At 38.6% G+C, this 22,087-nt stretch overlaps 1 protein-coding gene across 10 annotated transcripts in view; it reads right to left on the bottom strand.

The window, feature by feature from the left end:
* TP63 (tumor protein p63) overlaps positions 1-22,087 on the bottom strand; it is a 230,286-nt gene that overhangs the window by 27,910 nt on the left and 180,289 nt on the right. For 8 of the 10 annotated variants that reach the window (XM_058730825.1, XM_058730833.1, XM_058730827.1 and 5 more), the window contains 4 exons: positions 4,667-4,853; positions 2,035-2,150; positions 1,153-1,262; positions 347-483 (listed from right to left, as the gene is read on the bottom strand). In XM_058730825.1, coding sequence (XP_058586808.1) covers positions 347-483; positions 1,153-1,262; positions 2,035-2,150; positions 4,667-4,853 — 550 coding nt within the window. The remainder of the gene's footprint in view (positions 1-346; positions 484-1,152; positions 1,263-2,034; positions 2,151-4,666; positions 4,854-22,087) is intronic. The other 2 variants (XM_058730824.1, XM_058730831.1) reach the window with 1 other exon arrangement.

The following is a 22,087-nucleotide window of genomic DNA, read 5'->3' as shown; positions in this document are numbered from 1 at the left end:
GACACCCAGAGTTTCTGATTCACGAAGTCTGGGAACTAAGAATTTGCATTTCTACCCAGTTTCAAGACAATGCTGATGCTACTGGTCTGGGAGTCACAGTTTTAGGACCGCTGGACTAAGAAATCCTCACAGTGAGGATTTGCTTTTGTAAAGCTGTGGTGCACAGCTGGCGTCCATTTCAGCACCTCCATCAATGGGACAGCAGTTTGCACTGGCTGTGGGGCCTCAAGTCATACTTGCCCCTAAAGCCTTGAGGTCTTATTATGCAGCTTCCCAAATGTCGCTCCTAGTCCCCACATTTGCAGAAAATTTAGCCCTACCCCATTTGGCTACTACAGCTACTTACGGCGCTTCGTACCGTCACCGTTCTTTGCGCTGTCCGAGACTTGCTGCTTCCTGATGCTGTCTTCATCCGCCTTCCTGTCTCTCCCTGGGCAAGCACAGATCCTGGCCTCAAAGCAGCGTCGGCCCAGGACTTGCCCACTAGGAATCAGAGAAGAGGGAGAGAAAGGGCGAAATTGAAAAGACCCTTAAAAGCCCTGGAATTCTCTCATTTCCATTTCTGATGCTGGCCATCACCCATCCACCATGACCACCAGTTCACTCATCGCTGCAACCAAGAATGGACCCAGAAGCGCTTGGCAGAACACAAAAATGCTTGCATGCCACAAACAACATTAGTAAATATGATTCCATTTGTTCCACAAAGAACCCCCAAGCCATTCACTGAACAGTTGGATTTAACTACAGATTTTGAAGGACAGTTGAGTTGAGCTTGTGGATGTCTCTGGATAAAACCCCCTTAGGCAGCCCAGACTTACTCAAAGAAGTTATTAACTGCCTTGGAAGCCACATGAAAACAAACACTGTCTAATCAGAAACTACTGTAGTCAAATGTCAAGAATTCAGGTATAAAGTGACTTGCATGCCTTCCTGGTTCTTTTCTCCCCTCTACTTTAATGCACCCTGTTCTGCCTCCACCTTCTTAGATCTTTTATGTCACTGTTTGCAGCCAGGATTTAAAGCACAAAGGACAAAATCAAGGTTAGCTCTTTGCTATACATGGGAAGTTAATGAGAGAACAAACACAATTTCACTTTGCCCTCTGCCCACGGTGTTTTACAGAATGACAATTCCGCATATGCCACTTACTCTCTGGTTTCCAGAGTAACAATGATTAAAATTGGACGGCGGTTCATCCCTCCAACACAACTGCTGTTACACATGAAATTGTACAGGACTGTCGTGAATTCAGTGCCAACCTGAACACAGGAGGAAAAAAGAATCTGGGTTAACACTGATTTGAACTGATGTTCTTTCTTCCTTCACAGTTCTATGTAACCAACTCACTTCTGATGAGGTGATATGCTTTCCTCTAGGGAGACAAATTCTAAAACCCATTGTAGATTCCTCTTTGCCTTGCCTCTTAGGAAACTTAAAGCTAATGTTTGCAACATTGGACACTACATTAGGTGAAATAGGCTTTAAAAATATTAATTTTTGATCCTATTCATTTGTAAGCTAATCCCTATCACCCAATTCAAATGGGGGGGGGGGATGAAAAAATTACCCATAACAACAGCAACACCCCAGGGATATTTCCCCTATGTGAATAAAACAGTGCAACACAGATTTAAATGTAGACTTCCATAAATAACACTGTGGAGCTGAAAAGGCCCTCAGGATTAAAAATCATCTAGTCCTAAGTGGTCATTTATGGGTGAGTCAACTGAAGTTTAGAGAGGGAAAGTCACAGGCTAAAGGTCCACACAGCAAGCCAGCAAACCAAAAGACTCTGGTTTCACTGCTCCAGTGTTCTTCCCACAGAACCGGTCTGGGAACAGGGGCACAGAGCAATGTTACCAAGTTAACTTAGTGCAAATTAAAGAGTTCTTAAGGAGATAGACAGTCTATAATAAAGCGAAAGAGGGGAAATACAAAAACTTTTGTATTTGATGACAAAGACTAAGGCAGAAATAGATGCTCAAAACACACTAATGCTCTCCTAAGTCAGCCCAGTACTTATCTTTTTACCTGGGGTGGTTCATAAGGTACCAACACACTCTGTCTTCCTGTGATGGGGTCTTCTACATACTGGGCATGGCTGTTCCCTTCTACTCGAATCAAATGACTAGGAGGAGCAATCTGTCCTGCAGAACAGAGAAAGACAAAATAGTTAGTTCTTTGCCTTCAAAATTTAAAAAAAATGAAGCTGCATGGACAAAATATTGGTGGCTAAAGAAATAGTTTGTTTAATACAGAAAATACACATCCTTGGAAAAAGGAACAGATCTCATTGCCAGATATCTAATAAATGAAGGTGTACCTTTGTAGCAATAGAAATGGCTGGAATGCTCATCTATATTTAAGGAATAGTCCTTTGTTTCTGGTGCTTAAGGTAAATAATTCAAGCTTTCACAGTACTCCATGACTATGTCTCTGCCCTGATCCATAGAGGGGATTCTGTTAACTTCCATGGGAAATGGAAGGAAAAGGATTAATTTAAAAAAGACAACTCAGCTTGAGAGAAGATGCTTCCCTCAAATTGACTAGCAAAAACATTCAATAAGGATAAGCATTTCACTGCCTATTCTTTTCTCTGCTACAAAGTATCCATATTTACACCTGCTTTTTTTTTTTTTTAAGATCTACACCCAGTGTCGGACTTGAACTCATGATCCTGAGATCAACAGTTGCATACTCTACTGATTGAGCCAGCCAGGCACCCGGTTTTACACTTGCTTTGGTCATAAAGATAAATTCATTGGCTTTGTGGTGCTGAAAGAGCTCCAGGTAGGAGAATAAGAAAAAGGAAGCATGCTTTAAAAGAGTATAGGCCAGGGGTGCTTAGGTGGCTCAGTCAGGTAAGCAGCCATGTTTTGATTTTGGCTCAAGTCATAATCTTACAGTTTGTCAGATCATGCCCTGCATCAGGCTCTTTGCTGACAGTGTGGAGCCTGCTTGGGATTCTCTCTCTCCCTCTCTCTCTGCTCCTCCCCCATTCATGTTCGTTCTCTCCACACCCCCCAATCCCTCTTAAAAGAAGTAAATAAAACTTAAAAAAAATAAAATAAAAATGAGCATAGGCCAGATTTCACAAAATTGGGATACGTGACAGAGCTCCAAAGGAAAGAAGATGATCTGAGAATTGGGAGCCATAAGGGTGTTGTTAACATTTGGATACATATTACCATTCTATACAATTTTATACTCAATAAAAGTCAAACATTAAGTGTGAAAATGCTCTCTGAAGAATCACCTATTTGGCAAAAACTAAAAATAGCTATCATGTCAAACAATGAGAAAGCAAAAGAAAACAAAATATAGTTGTATCATCTTGATGGATCAAGGACAGTTATAGAAACCTATAATGGAGTCTACATATAAGGAATACTCTTTAAGGCATACTGTTAAGTGAAAAACAAGATAGAAAGGTATTGAGGGGAGCCTGGGTGGCTCAGTCTGTTAAGCCTCTGACTCTTCATTATGGCTCAGGTCATGATCTTACGGTTTGTGAGATCTAACCCTACTTGGGATTCTCTCTCTCTCTCTCTCTCTCTCTCTCTCTCTCTGCCTCTCCCCCACTGGCATACATGCACATGCTCTCTCTCTCTCAAAATAAATACTCCTTTTTTTAAAAGAAAGGTATTGAAAATGAGGCCATGTAGACAAGGACTAGAAGTTAATTTGTAAAAAGTAGTTGTGTTAAGGTGGGAGGGTTTTAACTTTCTCTTTTGAAATTTCTACCCACTCTTTTTCTTCCTCCATTAATTTTTCTTCACTATCTATTCCTACATCCATACTAGCTACCTACCAATATTTCTATTTTTAATATATTTTCTATCTAAAGTATCCTAACTTGCAAGCCTCTGCACCCAGATCACTCTTTGGTGAATATTTATGTGTTCTTTTGTCCTTCCTTTCCACTTTCCTCTGCTCCTTACCTAGCCTCCTTTCATAGAACCTTAGAATATTCAGTGTAAGAGAACCCATGGAAATAGTGACCTCCTTTGTAAAGCCCTTGTTGGATATGAGGCTCAGAACTTGGGGCCTGACATTTCTATGGACACAAAGCTTAAAGGAGACCCCAAGATACCTGTTCCCTGATCCATAGTCCTTTACTTTGCTGTCCCACCTCCCAGCTTATGTCCTAGATCTTCTATTTATTCCTTTTATCCATTATTCATCTTCATTCCTTTTTCATCTCTCCCACTTTCCTCTTCTGTTTTTTCATGTTTCTCACCTTTGATGCTTCCTCCACTTACCCTTCCTGATCAGAACTGATATAATCTTAATAATCACTCTAGGAAAGGCACTAAAGCTGAGGGTTGCCATTGCCTGGGCTGGACAAATCGGAAGTCAGGTTGTCCCTTCTACATTCTCTCATTCAAAAAAAGGATAAAAGAGAAAAAGGAGGGAAGTAGTAGGGACTGGAGAGGCAAGTCCAGGTCATCTAGTAATCACCAATATGAAATTAAACTGTCCAATCATTATGGAAGCCACAAGTTTATCATTTTTCTCAAACAGCCCATTAGACATAAAGGTAGACTGACCTGCCATCGGATTGCACAGATTGGAACCCAGTCAATGGGTTCCAAAGAAAAATCTCCACAGGATCTCTATATTCAAAGAGCTTAGCTAAACAGCCACCAACCCTAATTCTTACCCTCATTGAATTCACGGCTCAGTTCGTGGTTGGGGCACCGTTTCACCACCTCGGTGACATGTTCAGCCTTCTTGTAGACAGGCATGGCACGGATGACAGCGCCCTGTGGTGGTGGGGTCATCACCTTGATCTGGATGGGACATGTCTTTGCAATTTGGCAGTAGAGTTTCTTCAGTTCAGTGGAATACTGCTTAGAGATGGGCCAATGGTGGCAGGAAGGAAAGAACCAACAGGAGATACCATTACTTTCCAAATCAGTATAAGGACAACATGTTCACTTTGTACAGATGTATGTTCACAGTTGGCTACTACATACACGACAGCGAGCAATCTTATTAGAAGAAGTTATATTCATCAATCAAATTAATCATTTTTCCTACTTTAAATACAATCCCATGGCAAAAGAAGAATTTGCATTTATCAAAACATATTTATGCCATTATTTCCTGTTATCTTTAGGATAAAGAAATTGAGTCTCAGAGGGGTTTAAATAATTAATACCACAAACACTTTTATGGAGTTCCAGAAACTAAATGGAAAAAACAGTGTTTTCATGTACTGAGTAATATTTCAGAGATTGTAATTTACCCTGCCCTTACAAGACTCTAGAGAGACTCAGAGGAAATAGGATTTATGGAAAAATTAAGATGGAATGGAATATCTGGCAGAGAGTAAAGAGATCTTACCCAAGGCCAACCAACTAGAAAATTACAAAGCAAAAATTCTCCCAAACTACTGTACTTATGTTCTCCTGTCATAGCCTGAGACCATGAGAAAGCTGACAGGGGCCATTTGGTTCTATACTCTCATGAAAAAGGACAGGCCTGTTGTAATGCCACAAATCATGGTGCAAAAGCCATCAAGATACAGAACTCTTCACTCATAAGTGACTGAAATGTTTCCTGCCCATAATTCCTTCTGCAGGGAAAGGAAATTCAGTAGTTGGTTGGTTGGCTGGCTGGTTGTAGAACTGGCAAAATAGGGAAGAAAGCATGAGACTTAGAACCAAATAGAAGAAAAAAAGCCCTATCCTGTGCTTCTTCCTCTCCCCGTCTCTGAACCAATGTAGAAGTCTCCATTCCAATCCCTACATTCTATTAAATCTTAGCGTCCCGATCCTCTGTGTCAATTCCCCATCATGGTATTTCCTTCTCATTCTGCTGCTAAAGTGAAACCACCCAGGCACCAGAATTGCCAGCCAAGAGTGGGGCACCTAGTAACACCCAAACAAAGGTAAACACACACACACACACACACACACACACACACACACACACAGACACACACACACACACACACACACTCAGTTTGCAATGACATTCTCCCAGGGGAAAGACACTGGGGACCAGGAGCCAGAATGGCAAAAAGATTTATTACTGATATGTTTCAACCCAACTCTGACAAAAGGCAAATGTCCTACTAAAACGTACATTTAAAATAATCATTTTATCTCTTTCCTTTTGAAATATTTTATTTAAAGAATCCTTCTTTTCATCCCAAGCCTTTTAGTATATGAAATTTTCAGTTAAAAATTTCCTAATGCTAGAAATGTGTTGCATAATCAGCTCTCCATGCCCACAGGTCAAGGATTAAACACAGCAAAAGGGTTTTATATAGCCTGAAGAAATAGGGAGCATGCCAAAAATTGACCACAAAAATAAAATTCTACTTGGGAAACACTGAATGGAATCTAGAAGAATATTTTTGTGCTAGTGTTTTTTAACCAATGACTTTACAAAACAAAGGCACTGCCTTGGGATGTGTTAAGAACTCACTTTTACTGAGAACTCTCAGAAAAGAAGCATAGCTGTTTGTGTGTTTTAGTTAGGAGATATATAATCTAACCATGGGTTTCATAAGGTTCACCTTAGGAAAAATGACTGAAAAATAAGTTTGTCACCTGAAGGCATATAAGATACCTACCCAAGTATGTAAAGACTGCAAAAAAAGAAGGATAAGTCTTCAGAATAGGACAGTTAAAAAACATATACCATTTCAATAACTGATATACTAAAATGTGAAAGTACTAAAAACAAATGTAGGCATCATCAGGTATTAATCCTCACTCGTTCTCAGGGATGGGGGGAGGGAATCTAATTTCTGAGTCTGAATAACGATAAGTAATCATAGCTTTACCATTTCCTGAGTTCTGTTGTCAGAAATGCAATCCTCACACAACCCTATGAGGAAGGTATTACAGGTATACAATCTCTTATCTGAAACCCTTGGGGTCAGATGTTTTAGAGTCCAGAACCGTTTTGATTTTAAAAAGGGAGTAGAGTTCCTATAGCATATATTATAGACACCTCCAGCAGCATTTAGGTCAGCGCCCCATGATCAAACTTTAGCATTACTTCGGAATTCATGAACATTCACACCAACTGGGAAATAAGCATAAGGCCTCAGAGTTCAGGCTAGATTTCACCACCAAATGAATCTGCCACAAACTCCACGAAACTAAAACCGAACCAAACCAACTTGGGGTTTTGGGAGCTCTTGGGATTTCAGAATCGCAGATAACAGGTAATGAAACAGCATTATTACCCCCATTTTATAGATAAGAAAATTGAGGCATGGAGAGGACTAGCCTGAGGTCACCAAGGAGAGCTGGTTAGCAACCAGTGTAGAAGAGTCCTAGTCCCGGCCTTTTAACAACGGTTCCTTGTCTCTATTTCTCTTGGCTCAGCAGTGCCAATTCGTGTACTTTTGCATTTTTCTATTTCCCAACAGCATGACTATTTTCTGAACCAACTTAAAAGGTATACAATCTTCTCTAACATTAAAATGGGCTCAACAGCGGTTGACTCACCATCAACCATTCCTCTTTATTTCTCAGTGCAATAACGTTTGCTCACTGAACTGCAGAGAGAGGGAGCAAGCAATAGAGCTGGAAAAGTCCTGGATGAGGAGGAGGTCGTCCTTGGAGGCTATACTACCAGCTAGCTGGTAGCTGTGTGTTAGCACTCATGTTACAGCTCAGGGGAATTCACGTAGGAGGCCCTGACCTTTCACATGGTTTATTAAGGCCCTTTTGTGTTCTGACCCCATCTCTCTCTCAGTCCCTCCCCGCACCCTCCTAATACATTCACCTCCCATGTGTTCTACTCATGCAGACATCTTAATGGCTCGAACACATTACACTCATCACCCACAATTCGATCATGCCACTCGGTCTAGAACAACTCATGTTCTTCCTCTGTTCTCCACACCAAGCGAGGACAATTTAGTCCTAGCCCTCTGCTAGGACTGCATCTAGTACTATAGACCACATTTTCCAGTTTTAATGATGCAGGTTTCATATTGACTAAATCCAAATCTAAATATAAATATCAGACCAGGGCCAAGATCCCTTTGATTACTGCTTCTGGTTAGGCCTGCTGTTCAGTAACTAGAGGGGCTGAAGCTGAAGAGGCCTGGCACGCTTGGTTCTTTACAAAGCCAAGCTTCTGCTACTCTGTTTCTTTTACTGGCCAATCCAACCTGTGATGATGTTTAATATTTTTCCAGCACTAAATTCGGGCTCCCTGGCCTATAATGTATTCATAATTCTTTACACTTGCCCATTTCCCTTATCCTCTACCAAACAGCCCACTGTCACCAATTTCCCAGGCTTCTGCATGACCACAAAAAATGGGAATCTGATCTATGCCAATATTCTAGAATACACTGGTAATTTAAGCTGGCACAGGGTGGAAACTGAAACACATCTGGTTTCTCTTAATGTCTCTCTCTTTCTCCCTGGGACTTCTAAAATCTACCTCTAAACCACTCCCAACGCTGACTTGACATTCTTGAATTCTAAGGTCTAATTTCTTCTTTTGGGTCTGTATTCTTTGTTGTAATCAGCTTTGAGGTATAACTTACTACAAAATATACCAATTTTAAGTATACAAGCTGATGACTTTTGACAAATGCACCCAGTTGTGTAACCATCACCGCCAACACCCTATTCATCAAGATTATCTTTTGCCCTTTTACAGTTAATTCTCTCCCTGATCTCTTCCTAAGCAACCATGTACCCGCTTTCTCTCACTGCACTTGGCCAGAATTTTACAGAAATGGAATGATACAGTATATAATCTTAGATGCCTGGCTTCTTTTCACTTAGCATAATGCTCATCCACGTGTTTGCCTGCATCAGCATTTCATATTTAATGAAATTCCATTATTTGTCAATTCATCATTTATTTCCAGTTTGTATTTACTATGAATACAACTCTTACGAACATTCGTACACAAATCTTAGTGAGGACACATGTTCTCATTTTTCTGGATAGGGACCTGGAAGTATGATTGTTTAGTATGTGTATGCTTAACTTTATAAGAAACTGCCAAACTGTTTTACAAAGAGACTGTGTCACTTTACATTGCCACCAGCAATGTATGAAGGTGTCACGTCCTCATCAGCACTTGTTACTGTCCATGTTAATGCCATTCTAGCAGGTATATATGGTTCTTATTGTGTTTTAAATTAGCATTTCCCCGACGATTACTGATGTTGAGTGTCTTTTCATATACTTATTTCATGTACTTCATTTATATTTTTATATAATAAAAATTTTAAATATAAATATTTTATATAAATAAAAGTAAAAATTAAAAATATAAATAGATTTATATTCATTTTATACTATCTCATATACTTACTTACTATTCTTTTTTAAAGTGTTCAAATCTTTCATACTTCTTGAATTTTAACTTTTTTAAGTTTACTTATTTACTTTGAGAGAGAGAAAGAGTGCAAGTAGGGAAGGGGTAGAGAGAGAAGGAGAAAGAGAATCCCAAGCAGGCTCCATGCTGTGCAGAGCCTGATGCGGGGCTTGATCTCACAAACTGAGATTATGACTTGGACTGAAATCAAGAGTTGACGCTTAACCCACTTAGCCATCCGGCATCCCTTAAATTTTAATTTTATAATTGGGTTGCTTGTATTCTTAATTTGAGTTGAAAAAGTTCTTCATATGTTCCAGATACAAGTCCTTTATCAGATATGTTTTTAAAATATGTTTTCTCCCAGTCTGTAGCTTGTCTTTTTTTTTTTTTTTTTTTTTTACCAATTTTCTGTGCTTTTCCAAAACAGTTAATTTTGAGGAATCATCAATATTTTGCCTTTAAGGCTCATTTCCTTTCTGTCATAAGATATCCTGGCCTAGCCTGATGTTCAGAAGGATTTTGTATGTTTGCGTGTAGAAGATTTATAGTTTTAGCCGTTGCATGTAGTTCTATATCTATGTTCAGTCAATTCTCCTCTTCCTTTTCCTCTTCTTTTTAACAACGATCTATTTGTTCCAGAAACATTCTGGGACTCTGTTCAATAGCCTTGGCATCTTTTTTGAAAATTAATTGGCCAAATGCATTCACATTTTTATCTGGACACTGCTCTTTTCTATTGATCTATGTGTCTTCATACATCAGTGCACACTGTTTGGATTACTCTAACTTTATAGGAAGTCTTGAAATCAGGTAAATGGCAACCTCCAATTTTGTTCTTTTTCAAGATTGTTTTGGCTATTTCAGGTCTTCTGAATTTCCATTTAAAATTTACAAGCAAGTTGTCGATTATCACAAAATACCTGGTAAAATTTTGGATGAAACTGTTTCTAATATATAGGTCATCTTGAAAAGAAGTGATATATTCACAATATTATGTATTTTAATCTATGAATGTGGTATATACATCCAAATAGGAACCTTTAATTTCTCCCAGGAATGTTTCATAATTTTCAGTATATAAATTTTGCACATATTTTGTTAGACTGCTCCTTTGGTATTTTTTTAATTGTTTACATGCTACTTCAAAATTTTTAATTTCTAATTTTATTTTTTCAGTATATAAAAACATAATTAATCTTTGTATATTGACTATGTATCCTGTGACCTTGCTAAACTTATTAGTTCTAGTAATTTTTTATAGCTATCTTATGATTTTCTACATAGATGATTACATTAACTGTGACTAAAGACAGTTTTACTCCTTTCCAATATGCATGACTTTTAATTTTTATTCTTGCCCAACTGCAAGAATTGAACTATGGTCCAATTTGTTATTGTTTTATTTTTATTTTTTAAATTGATATCTTAGACCATTGATTTTAGACTTGTTTCCCTAATATAAGCATTTAATTCTGCAAAGGTACATCTAAAGCATCCCTTTGGCTATATCTACAACATTTTGATACATTCTTAATATGGAGGAATATATAAGCATTTCTTTTGGAGGTTGGGTTATCCAATATAATTTGACATCCAATTATAATTTCTTTTGGAGTCTTCATATTCAATATAATAAAGGACCATACTTACATTCTTGAGAAACATAATTCTTCCTCTAAGACTTCTGTTTATTAGGGGGGTTCCATCTCTGGCTCTAACCTATTTCCCCTTTGTACCATTTTCTTATCATTCCAAATGGATTTTTTCATTGCTGTTCTATGGTCATTTTTTTTTCTGTAGCTAGGTTTTTTTCGACTATAGGTATCAAAGGAAGAACCCAGTTGAGTCTATATCTGAAAAGAGAATCTCCTATATCTAAGAACTTCGTTGGTGATGCATATCCATTGCATTGAATCTCCAGCAGCTCTTTGGGTAGATGTCAAACATTCCAACCTTTATATTTAAAGTTATAACATATCTCTTCCCACAATGTTGTCACTATTAGAAGCAGTTATGAAGGATTAAAGACATAAATTTCTCAACTTCTTTTTCATAAATGTGTCTGGTTTTTTTCATAATTATAACATATGCACACAGAAATTCTGAAAAACAGAAATATATGACATATTTCCCCCACCCAGAGATGCACACCATTAACATTTTAGACTTTTTCCTATTCATATAAACACATACATATACACAAACACTCTCTCACAAACACACACACCCTTATACAAACTGGAACACACCATAAAAAAATTTGGTGTCTTGTCTTATTTAACATATCGTGAGTGTGTCTAATTTAAAAATGTAATGTTAAAGGGCTGTAATTATAGTATTAAAAAGAGACATACCATGATTTATTTAATCATGCCTTTCTTATAGAATATGAATTTTATTATAATTTAAAAATATTAAAAATAATGCTTTTGTGCACATTTTAAAAAATTATGTTTATTTATTTATTTTTGAGAGAGTCAGAGACAGTGTGAGTTAGGGAGAGAGGGAGTGAGAGAATCCCAAGCAGGCTCCGCACTGTCAGTGCAGAGCCTGATGCGGGGCTTGAACTCACGAAACCAAGAGTCAGATGCTTAACTGACTGAGCCACCTGGGTGTCCCATGCTGTGCACATTTTAATTCACAAATCCTTTGCACATAAATTAGTTTCAGTTGGATCCCTTAAAACCAGATAGTTGAGTCAATGCACATGTTAGTATTGTAGGGAAGTCCAAGGTCAATTTGAATTTTCTTCCTTTAAGTAAGCTGCTTATTTTTCCCTAGATCCTTACAGGATTTGTTTCCTTCTTTATTTTTATTTTCTTTTAAGTGAGAATATTTCTAATTTTTTTTTTTTGGAAATTATTTGGGAATTGGTGAGCTCTTTCAACTTACATATTTTAACTCAATATAATTTACTTTTCTTGTTTTACTTATATTTTTGCTTTTTCTACTCATTAATTTTCAGAAACATGTAAGTCTTACTTTGGATCCACATTGTCTATCTTTCATACATTTTATATACTCAAACATGAATTGTTAGTATCTTTTCCTTTTGTCTGCATTCAGGGAAAGCTTGTCAAAGTCATGTACATATCATGTGTAGGGTTTTCTAGAGTTAGTTCTGTTCTGCCCTACTACAATTAGTTGTAAGTCTTCTATTGCACTTAAATGTTGTTCTTTATCTTGCTTAATCTCCCTTTTTACCTTATACAGTCATCTTTCTATCACAGCCTGCTGTTCTGGGTATGTTATTTTCTTCACCAATTTATAGTGCTTATGTTTTCTTGCTTTGTACTGAAGCAATCTTCTAATTTTTTTTCTGGATGCTAGGATGTTTTTGCTTCCTTTGGTTCATTAAAATGCTCTTCCCTTATATTTAGAGTTCTTTTACTTCTTCCTCCCCCCTCCTCCTCCCCCTCCCCTTCCTTCTCCCCCTTGTTGTTGTTGTTGTTGTTGTTGTTTTGATATAGGTATGTAATCACTTTTATAGTTTTCTGTGAACATAATAAGATATAACTAGGGCTAGTATTTGCATCCCTCATGTCTCTTTGACAATTGAAAATTTGACAAATGTCAATTTTCAATTTGATTCTATAAGCCCTCTAAAAAATAAAAAATGCTACACTATTATAAATAGCATGAGTGTCCAATTTAGTTGGGCTTTTTTCCTGTAATTCATAATATTTTAGTGCAAAGTTAAGATTCTATATAAGAATTTGCTTATCAGCTGCCACTGTAAACTAGGCATGAGATCTATATATTAACATCATTCAATAATTGCCAAACAAACGTTTACTAAGCACATACTACCTATGGTCGATACTCTGTTCTATACAAGGAACATAGAGAAATAAGATTCAAAACCCCATAATGCAGGAACTTATATATCCTTGCTGTGTAGGGCAGTTTTTGAAACATAAACTGAAAGAAAAACTTAGTCTTACCTCAAATTGGTCATGGTTTAGAGGTAGAGTGAAACAATCCACTGAGCATAGCAGAGGTATACAGAATGTATTATGGGATTGCAGAGGATAGAGCAATAACATATTTGTTAATAAATTTGCTATTTATTTAGTATTATATTCAAGACTCTGTTTTAGTTCTGGAAATTCAGCAGTAAAAAAAAGCAAAGTCCATGCTCTAAAGGTGTCACTGCTCTAGAATAAACAAATAAATACTATGTCAGATGGTAATAGGTGCTATAAAGAAAATAAAGTCAGGGTAAAATTAAAGGATATAGTCAAGAACCAGGAGCTGGGTAGTGTGGTGTGAGGGGGATATTATTTCATCAGGGAAGAATTCTTTGATATATTGATATGTAAAGAAAGATCTGAAGGAAATACACTGGATTGAGCCATGCATAGGAGCCATGCATGCTCATCCCATGGATGAGCCTAGGGAAATAATATTTCAATTACTGGAGCTAGCACATGCTAAGGTCCTGAGGAGAGTATGTCTGTCAAGGAGACCAGTAAGCAAAGGCTACAGTGGTAAGGGACACGATCTGAAGCAGACAGAATATGGGGCCCAGACCACATAAGGCCTTATAGGCCAGGGAAAGACTTCAACTTAGTGTGAGCTAGGAAGTCATTGGAGAGGTCTGAGAAAGTGACATGATATGATTTCCACTTGAATAGTATTTTGGCTGTTATGTGAAAAACAGACTTTATAGATGGAACAGAGAGATCAGTAAAGAAGCTACTGCAAATAATTCAAGTGAAAAATCCCAGTGGCTTAGACCAGCAGTAGAGTTGGTGAGAAGCAGTTGGTTTCTGGATATATTTTAACCAGATTTACTGGCAGATTGGTTGGAGATAAGAGAGAAAGAGAAAAGTAAATGTATTCTACTGGAGAAGAAAGATTTCACAGTGGTAGTGATATTTAAGTGAGGCCTTAAAAGGCAACTGATAGAATGGAAAGAGGCCTTAAAAGGCAACTATATGGTATACCCAAGGATGCCAGAATGGAAGAGCCAAGAGACAGAGAGCAGGCTTTCCACAGAGAGGGAATATCATGGATATAAGCAGAGAGATGTTAACTATGGCTAAACTATAGGTGGGGGGAGGCAGGAGGGGGAGAGGCAGGAGGCAGAGGGGCAGAACAGAAAGCAATGAGGCTAAGCCAGGAAGGCAGTTGCCAGATTCTGAGGAGCCCTGGATGTCAGAAGAAACAGCTAGACTCTACCAGCAGGCAAAGAAGAGTCACTAAGGATTGCATACCAAGGGACGGATCTATCAGGTCAATGTATTAAGTAAAGCAAAGCCAGTAGGAGTGAGACTGGAATAAAGTAAGAGGAAGGGGACCTGTCAGGAGGTGTTCAGGCAAGAAAGGAGGAGGGCCCAAACTAGGGTGATAGAAATGACTAAAAAGGTGAAGAGACGGAGGACATAGGACTCACTAAAACTCAGTCTTCTAGTTTTCATCATGAAGGCACCAAAACAGACTGAGAATTGTTTTTCATTGGAACAAAAGATGCTTGCAAAAATAAGACCAGTTATTTGCTTATTACCTTTTCTAAAAAAAAAAAAAAAATGAACGAGAGGTAGTTTAGTGCTCCCAACAGTCAGTAGTAAAATAAGACTTGGCTTAGTCAATGGACTCTTCAACAAATAGAGAAAACAAAAGATAGTTAGCTTTAATTCTGGACCAAGAAAATAAAATAACATGAGGTAACACTGGAATTCATAGGCCAACTTTGTTGTGAAAAAAGTAAGGGCTTAGTTATCAAAGCCAAGAGCATTAGGGAAGGACTCTTACTCAACCCCATCAATTGTAAGCAATAGTCACTGAGCTAGGGGTCAAGAGTCAAGATTTAAAAATTCTGCCTCCTCTACTCATTCCCTGGGTCTTTATGCAATCACTTAACTTCTCACCAACATAAAATTAAAATATATACATATAAACTTCTATAGCTCTTAGGGTGGAGGGGTAAAATCATGGATGGATAGGAGAAGCCTTAGTCAACTGCAAAGACCAATATAAAAGCTGTGAATTATGATTATTACTGAAGCTTCATGTTTCTAAGATCTTCCACATAAAGTGTTTAATGTAGCTTAAGTAACTTGGGGAGCATTGTGAAAACATTATTTCAACCTGGTGAGGGAGTGGTTGTCAGATAATAAAAATCTGCTTAAGTTTGAATATTAACCATTTACAATGAAATCAGACAATTCTTATTTACCTGGTAGTGATCACTAAGTTCTAGACCATGTCAAGCTACTGGGTTCATTTGTTTAAGAAAATGAATGGATTTGGTTTATCTGCTTCCATACATTTTTATATACACATGTATAGATTCATAAGTAAGTACAATATAATTTTATGTGTCCTTAAAATTTACTTAAGCTACACTGATCAACATTTAATCTCAGCAATCTCTTTTCATTTCTCTTGTTTTTAACATTTATCTGTGTTCTTACATGTGGACATACTTATTCATTTTAATAGAAGGAAGAAGAGAGGGTAATGAGATAGAATGGAAGGAGACCTTCTGGCTTCATCTGTAATATTTTATTTAGAAACAATATTTGAGGGGTGCCTGGTTGGCTCAGTCAGTTAAGCATCTGACTTCAGCTCGGGTAATGATCTCACGTTCCATGAGTTTGAGCCCCGTGTCAGGCTCTGTGTTGACAGCTTACAGCCCGGAACCTGCTTCAGATTCTGTGTCTTCCTCTCTATGCACCTCCCCCCCCCCCCACACACACACACACTCACACCTCTCTCTCTTTCTCTCAAAAGTAAATAAACATTAATTTTTTAAAAAAACAATATTTGAAACAATATGAATTTTGGTAGATACTCAGGTATCTAAACTTATTTGCTGTTTTTGTAGGCTTGAAATATTTCCTAATAAAAATTGTAATAAATAAATTTAATATGGGCAGTACCTGTAAGTCTGTTGCAGACTTATAATTTTAGAATATGGAGAATATAGAAATAAGATATTAGAACCCAGAAGAAACATTATAGCATGTCTTGTCCAAACTTTATTCTCCCATTAATTTTCAGATATAAAACTTAGTGAAGTTGGTTCATTAATTTAACAAATATTTATTGAACACCTGCTTCATGACAGGCTCTCTCCTGAATTCCAGGGAACTAGCAGTATACCTTGGGCTAATGGAGTTGGCTTAGACGAAGCAATGACATTAAACAAATTATTTCTAAAAATGTGATATATGTTCTAAAGAAAAAGCAGAGGACACAAGGCAAAATGTGAAGCTCTATTTAATTTGGAGGGTCAGGAGAGCATCCCTGAAGAAATGATTTCTAAAGGTTGCACTAAATCTAGGCAATGTAGGAATGAACTCAGATTTCCTTACTTCGGAAAAACTAATACTTTTACAACTTCATTATACCCTGATGACGGAGTTTCCATATAAAACCAAACTGACATTGTAAGCCAAGGATTTGGTTTTCCGTTTCTATTACCAAATCACTTGTTTCAAGGCAGTTTTAGTTTATGATACCATGGCTAAGCTTTTCTTACAAAGTTAGATCAGCTTAGAGATGATTTGGTTCAGCCACTCCAGTTCCAGAGGAAAGATCCAAGCCCCAGAGAGGAGAGGAGACTTGCTCAAACACACTCAGCAACAAGGACCATCTTGACACACAGGCCAATGTCCCAACTCATGCACCATGCGGTCTTAACACTAGCAGTATGGGGCCCAAGTGGAACTGGTGTATTTCATACCAGAGTGAATTTACATAAACATTCAATATGATTAGAAAAACAAGTATAAAGCTCAGAGTTCATCTAAAAAATAAAATTTGATCACCATTTCCTGCAAGATTACAAGGATATTCCATACTGCTATTTGTTTCAATATCACATGCTTTTTAGTTTAGTAAATAAGTCTGACTAGGAATTGTGATTTTCTTCCTAAAAGGTAAGTACATTTTCAGAATGGGATCTTGAATGTAAGAATAACAGGAAATGCTCACCAATTGTTTTAAGAACCAATTTTACCCCATCTGGTCTTAGATTTGATAAGTCGGCAGTGGATTATATTAATCTTTTTATATACAGTATTTAGGTAAAATACCACATGAACTTGTAGCTCTTAAAATTAGGCAAATCTTAATGTAAAATCAGAAAATAAAATATTGTGATAGAGAAAGAGGAAAAAAAAAGGAAAAGAAAAAAGCATATGTGAAAGAATTTACTTCCAAAGATAAAGTAATTGATCTCTCAAAAAAAGTCATAGCCTTTGGCCACTCTGTCACTGAGGAATTTCAGGCAACTCACATGATCTCTCTGAACACTGAGCTAATAATCATCCATAGGGGAAAATGAGAGAACTTCATTAGATGATCTATGTTTCTTTTGTTTTGAATATTTTATGATCTGATGCAAATCTGTCAGAGAATTCAGTTTCCAGGTTCACACTGGCAAGGTACCTCTTTAAAAAGAATCTGGAAAACAGAGTGTTGATAATCTTTCTGATCAGAAGTACATAAAAATAGTAGGAATCAATGTGTGTACTGATATAAATGTATGCATATCCAATAGTGTGTTTATTCCTAAGGATTACTAGCCTATGAGTAAGAACAAAGAGCACATTTTTTGTTGGGCCTCAACAAAATTTCCTCTTCCACAATCTTGAGCATCCACATGAACAAAGTATTTCTACAGTGTCATGGAACAGAGGTGCCTCAAAACTGACAAATGAACTAACCTCTTTCTTGCTATACAATATCCCTGACAAAATGGAAAAGCAAGCTTTGCCTGAGTTTTGTTTCACTTTGTGAAGGAGGGGTGAAGGTTTGGCATACTGAGGAGTGAACTCCACAAAGCCAAATATCATGTTCAAATAAAATAACTCCAGGGGATTTTGGAAAACAAGAGTAAATTCAGCTCCTCTACTAATAATATGTTGCAAAGAGAAGTGGGGAGAAAAGCATTCCAGTAACTACGACCCCACCGTCACCACCTGCCTCAGTAGACATACTATATTACATGCCCTTGGCTGCCAGACTGGTAATTCAGTATCACAATGCATAGAGATGCCAGCTAATATCAGCACACACCTGCATAATTTTTCAACAGCTCGCTTTCCTAAAGGTGCAACACAGACCCTCCCTCCCCACTCCATCGAAAAGCAAAACAAAACACTTACTCTTTCAACCTCTCCCAGAAGAGATACCATACCGTATGCAAATCCCAAATTGCAAGGCTAATGTCACCTACAAATGTCCAAGAATATGGAAGGAATAAACATCATTGGAATAGACTGACGAGTAACTACATAACCCACCCCACTACTCCATCCATTCTCAAGGGAAGCAGCAGTATAATATAGTGTCAAAGCCATTCTGATGCTACAGTGCCAGCTTGCAGATAAATCCCGATCTGGCAAGCCATCATGCTAAAAGAATATATCTCAATGTTTTTTTCTAATTTATTTTTTTAAGTTTTTATTTATTTTGAGAGACACAGAGAATGGAGGAGGGGCAGAGAGAATCCCAGGGAGAATCTGGATGTGGGGCTCAAACTCATGAAGCGTGAGATCATGACCTGAGCCATAACCAAGAGTCAGATGCTTAACTGACTGAGCCACCCAGGCACCCCTTTTTCTAATTTAGTACTATGTACATTATGACCTATTGGCCATTAGCCAACAGAATAGACCTTAGTATATAAACAAGATCCAACTGTGGTCCATGAACGCTGGGGGCAAATTACCTACTGTGAGGATGGCCGGGTCTAAAAAGGAGAGTAAAATCTATGCCAAGGTTTAAATATACCAACAACTTTTCTTGGCTTCTGCATGAATTTGAGATGATTGCAGTAAAAGAAAATTAAAAATAATGAGATTTACGAATAATCTAAAAGACGATTACCATTCACTGGTAAGAAATGCTAAGGTGCGCTTCTAACTTATGGTTCTTATTTGCAGAGAGTTCAAAGAATACAAGAGGTGAAAGGTGGGGTCTTTACAACTTCAGATAACCTATAATATTTGACAAGAAAAAAGGGCAAGTCCCAAAGCTGTCACAACACTATTCATCTAAATATGGCCATTATCAAGTGCAAAGCCAGTCTGAATTTAGTCAGAATTATCCTAAAATATTCAGTGATTTCAATTTTTTTTCTTCTCTAAACTGTATTTTTGGAATGGCTGAGTCAAAAAGCCCCTTTTAAGAGGGTAAGAAAATGATAAAAGCAAGAACTGAAACTGGTGGAAAATAAAATCTTATAAAACACATGGGATATTCAGAGAGGACAATATAAAGTTCTGGCAACTGACTTGGCAGAGGGAAAGACTACTAAGGAGCAGAAATGAGATGCTTGAGGGGCTCAACTGTTTGAGTGTCTGACTCTTGATTTCAGCTCAGGTCATGATCTCATGATTTGTGAGATCAAGCCCTGCATCAGGCTCCAGGCTAACAGTATGGAGCCTGCTTGGGATTCTCTCTCTCCCCCTCTCTCTGCCCCTCCACCCAATGGCTCTCTCGCTCTCTCTCTCTCTCTCTCTCTCTCTCTCAATCTCTCTCCAAATAAATATTTTTTTTAAAAGAAATGAGAAGCTTGAAAATAAAAATATAAGGGTCAAACATAATTTTCAATCAAGAAGTTTTGGAAAATTAACTATAACTATCTAATTTGCTAAAATGCAAAAACAGTCTTAGCTGGAAAGAGCCAGATACAGCTCCAGTATGATCTGCTTGCAATCGATTGAATAACCTGTTTCACATATAATTGTATGGGCTAATTATATACTATGTTCCGGGTCTGTCCTCTATAAATAAACTCACTTGGGAAATATTATAAATTTCACATTTAGGAAGAGAGGTTTTTAAAAAAAAAATAATAATTAAAAGGTGGTCACTTTAAAGGTTTTAGTTAAGTAAATACATTCTGAACAAACATCAGGTTAATGTTCTGTCATGGCTATGATGGATGATGTATCAAAATACCAAAAGCAAAACTAGCAAGTGAATGCATGTATATAGTTTGGGGGCAGGTTCGGGTATTTTCTTGAGAAATCAGCTTTAAAAGGTTAGGTGAAAACCCAAAATATCATTCAAGAACCAATTGATTATCCTTCCTGTGACTACACCACAGTTTAATCACCTCATTTCTAAACTGCACATGTACAACGGAGTGGTAAATATCGCCCAAAGACTCACTGACAGGAAGGCAGGAGGGCAGGACTCTAGTTATGCACTTGCCTACTGACTTCCTGCATCATCTTAGGGAAATCACTTCTCCTAGTGGCCTTCAACTTCTTCATTCACAAGGAAGGCATCCCACTTAGGATGGCATCTACTTCAAAGGAAGGGGAAATCTGCAAAGTGAGCTTGCAAACAGAGCCCAGGCCACCACCTCCTATTGAATCTATCATCATGATTGGGCAGGAAGAGATTCCAAAATTGGCCCCCTAGTCCTCTGGCAAGGCATTCAACTTCTCCTCCCTGTCTCCCTTCCTGCCGCAGTCGTCTAGCTGCCAGACATGTACGAATTGTGTGCTCGATAGTTTAAAAAAAAAAAAATCCTTCCTCCAAGCACTTTTCCCCGATGGCCCCAGCCAAAGGGCCGCCTGTTGCCACCTGTCAGTTGTGGGGATTAATTACCTGAGCCCAGGCTGGGAGCGGCACATTCTTCCCAGGGCCGCGCCCACAGATGTTGACATCAAGCAGGTGGGCTATCTGCTACCTGCTTACCTTGAAGACCAGCCCGGAGCCCACTGAGGCCTGGCAGGTGGAGGGGGGTCGGGGGGTGGGACATTCAGACTGCACCATAGAGCAACAAAACCGTGGTAGGGAGGGATGTGCCCTGATACCTCTCTGGGAAGCCCCAGGCAGCTCTGTGGCCAGCCCTGGGCACTGGCCTAGCTGGGAAACAGCTGCAGCCTCCCTTTCTGGAGGACAGCGTGTTGGCACAGACCTTGGGAAGGGGTGGGGGGTGGAGCCCGCCAGCCTGGTTCTAGATGCCTGAGGGTATGAATTTGGAAAGCCAGTTTAAAAAGATTTGACAGACCTGATTGGTAATTTTGCAACTCTGTCTCCCCAGGAGGGTAAAATGACCTTTCAGGTAGAGTCTCCTGTCGGGGCCACCCCTGCCAACCCTGCTTGACCAGTAATACCACCTGCAGTTACCTTCACAAGGCAGACACTGGAGAGCATTCGCCAGAGTGACTGGTATACAGCAGGTGCTCCATAAATGCTAGCTTACCTCCAATGTTTCCTCAAGTCACAACAACCCTGAGAACTCTCAAGGGGTGAGATGACTCTCCTGTTTTACATGTGCAGAAATGGGGGCTCAAATGTTTAAAGCAACACTCCAATAAATGCCGGAGCTGAGCATGGAACTTCGGGCGATTTGTCTTCTTCTCAGTGCTGACGAAATGCCTGCGAAAAACCCTCATGACTGCGTGTCCTGCATACTGCATGGCCCTCTGCAAAACAAACCTGGACACCCCCCAGCAATACGGGAAGATACGATTATCTGTGGACAAAAAATTCTTCCAGCAGGAACGCGGGTGAGCAGAAACCCTGGGGGACAGGGCACCCCATCAGACATACCTAGTTTAACTCTCCGGTGTCTAAATAAGAGAACAAACTCAGGGAAAAGGTCACACCAAGCGCCAGCAGTAGGGCTGGATTAGAACCTATGACTCCCAGCTTCCAACCCCATGATCTTTTCACTGTAAAACATTCCTATCCACTCATTCATAAAAGGTGTTATCTGGGGGGCAGGTTGGTGGGCATATCAGGAGAGCTTCCGGGGGGCGCGCACACACTTTGGACAAGAAACAGTCTATG

The sequence above is a fragment of the Neofelis nebulosa genome, chromosome 5 (assembly GCF_028018385.1).
Source record: "Neofelis nebulosa isolate mNeoNeb1 chromosome 5, mNeoNeb1.pri, whole genome shotgun sequence".
NCBI lineage: Eukaryota > Metazoa > Chordata > Mammalia > Carnivora > Felidae > Neofelis > Neofelis nebulosa.
This window is presented reverse-complemented; position numbering and strand designations above follow the sequence as displayed.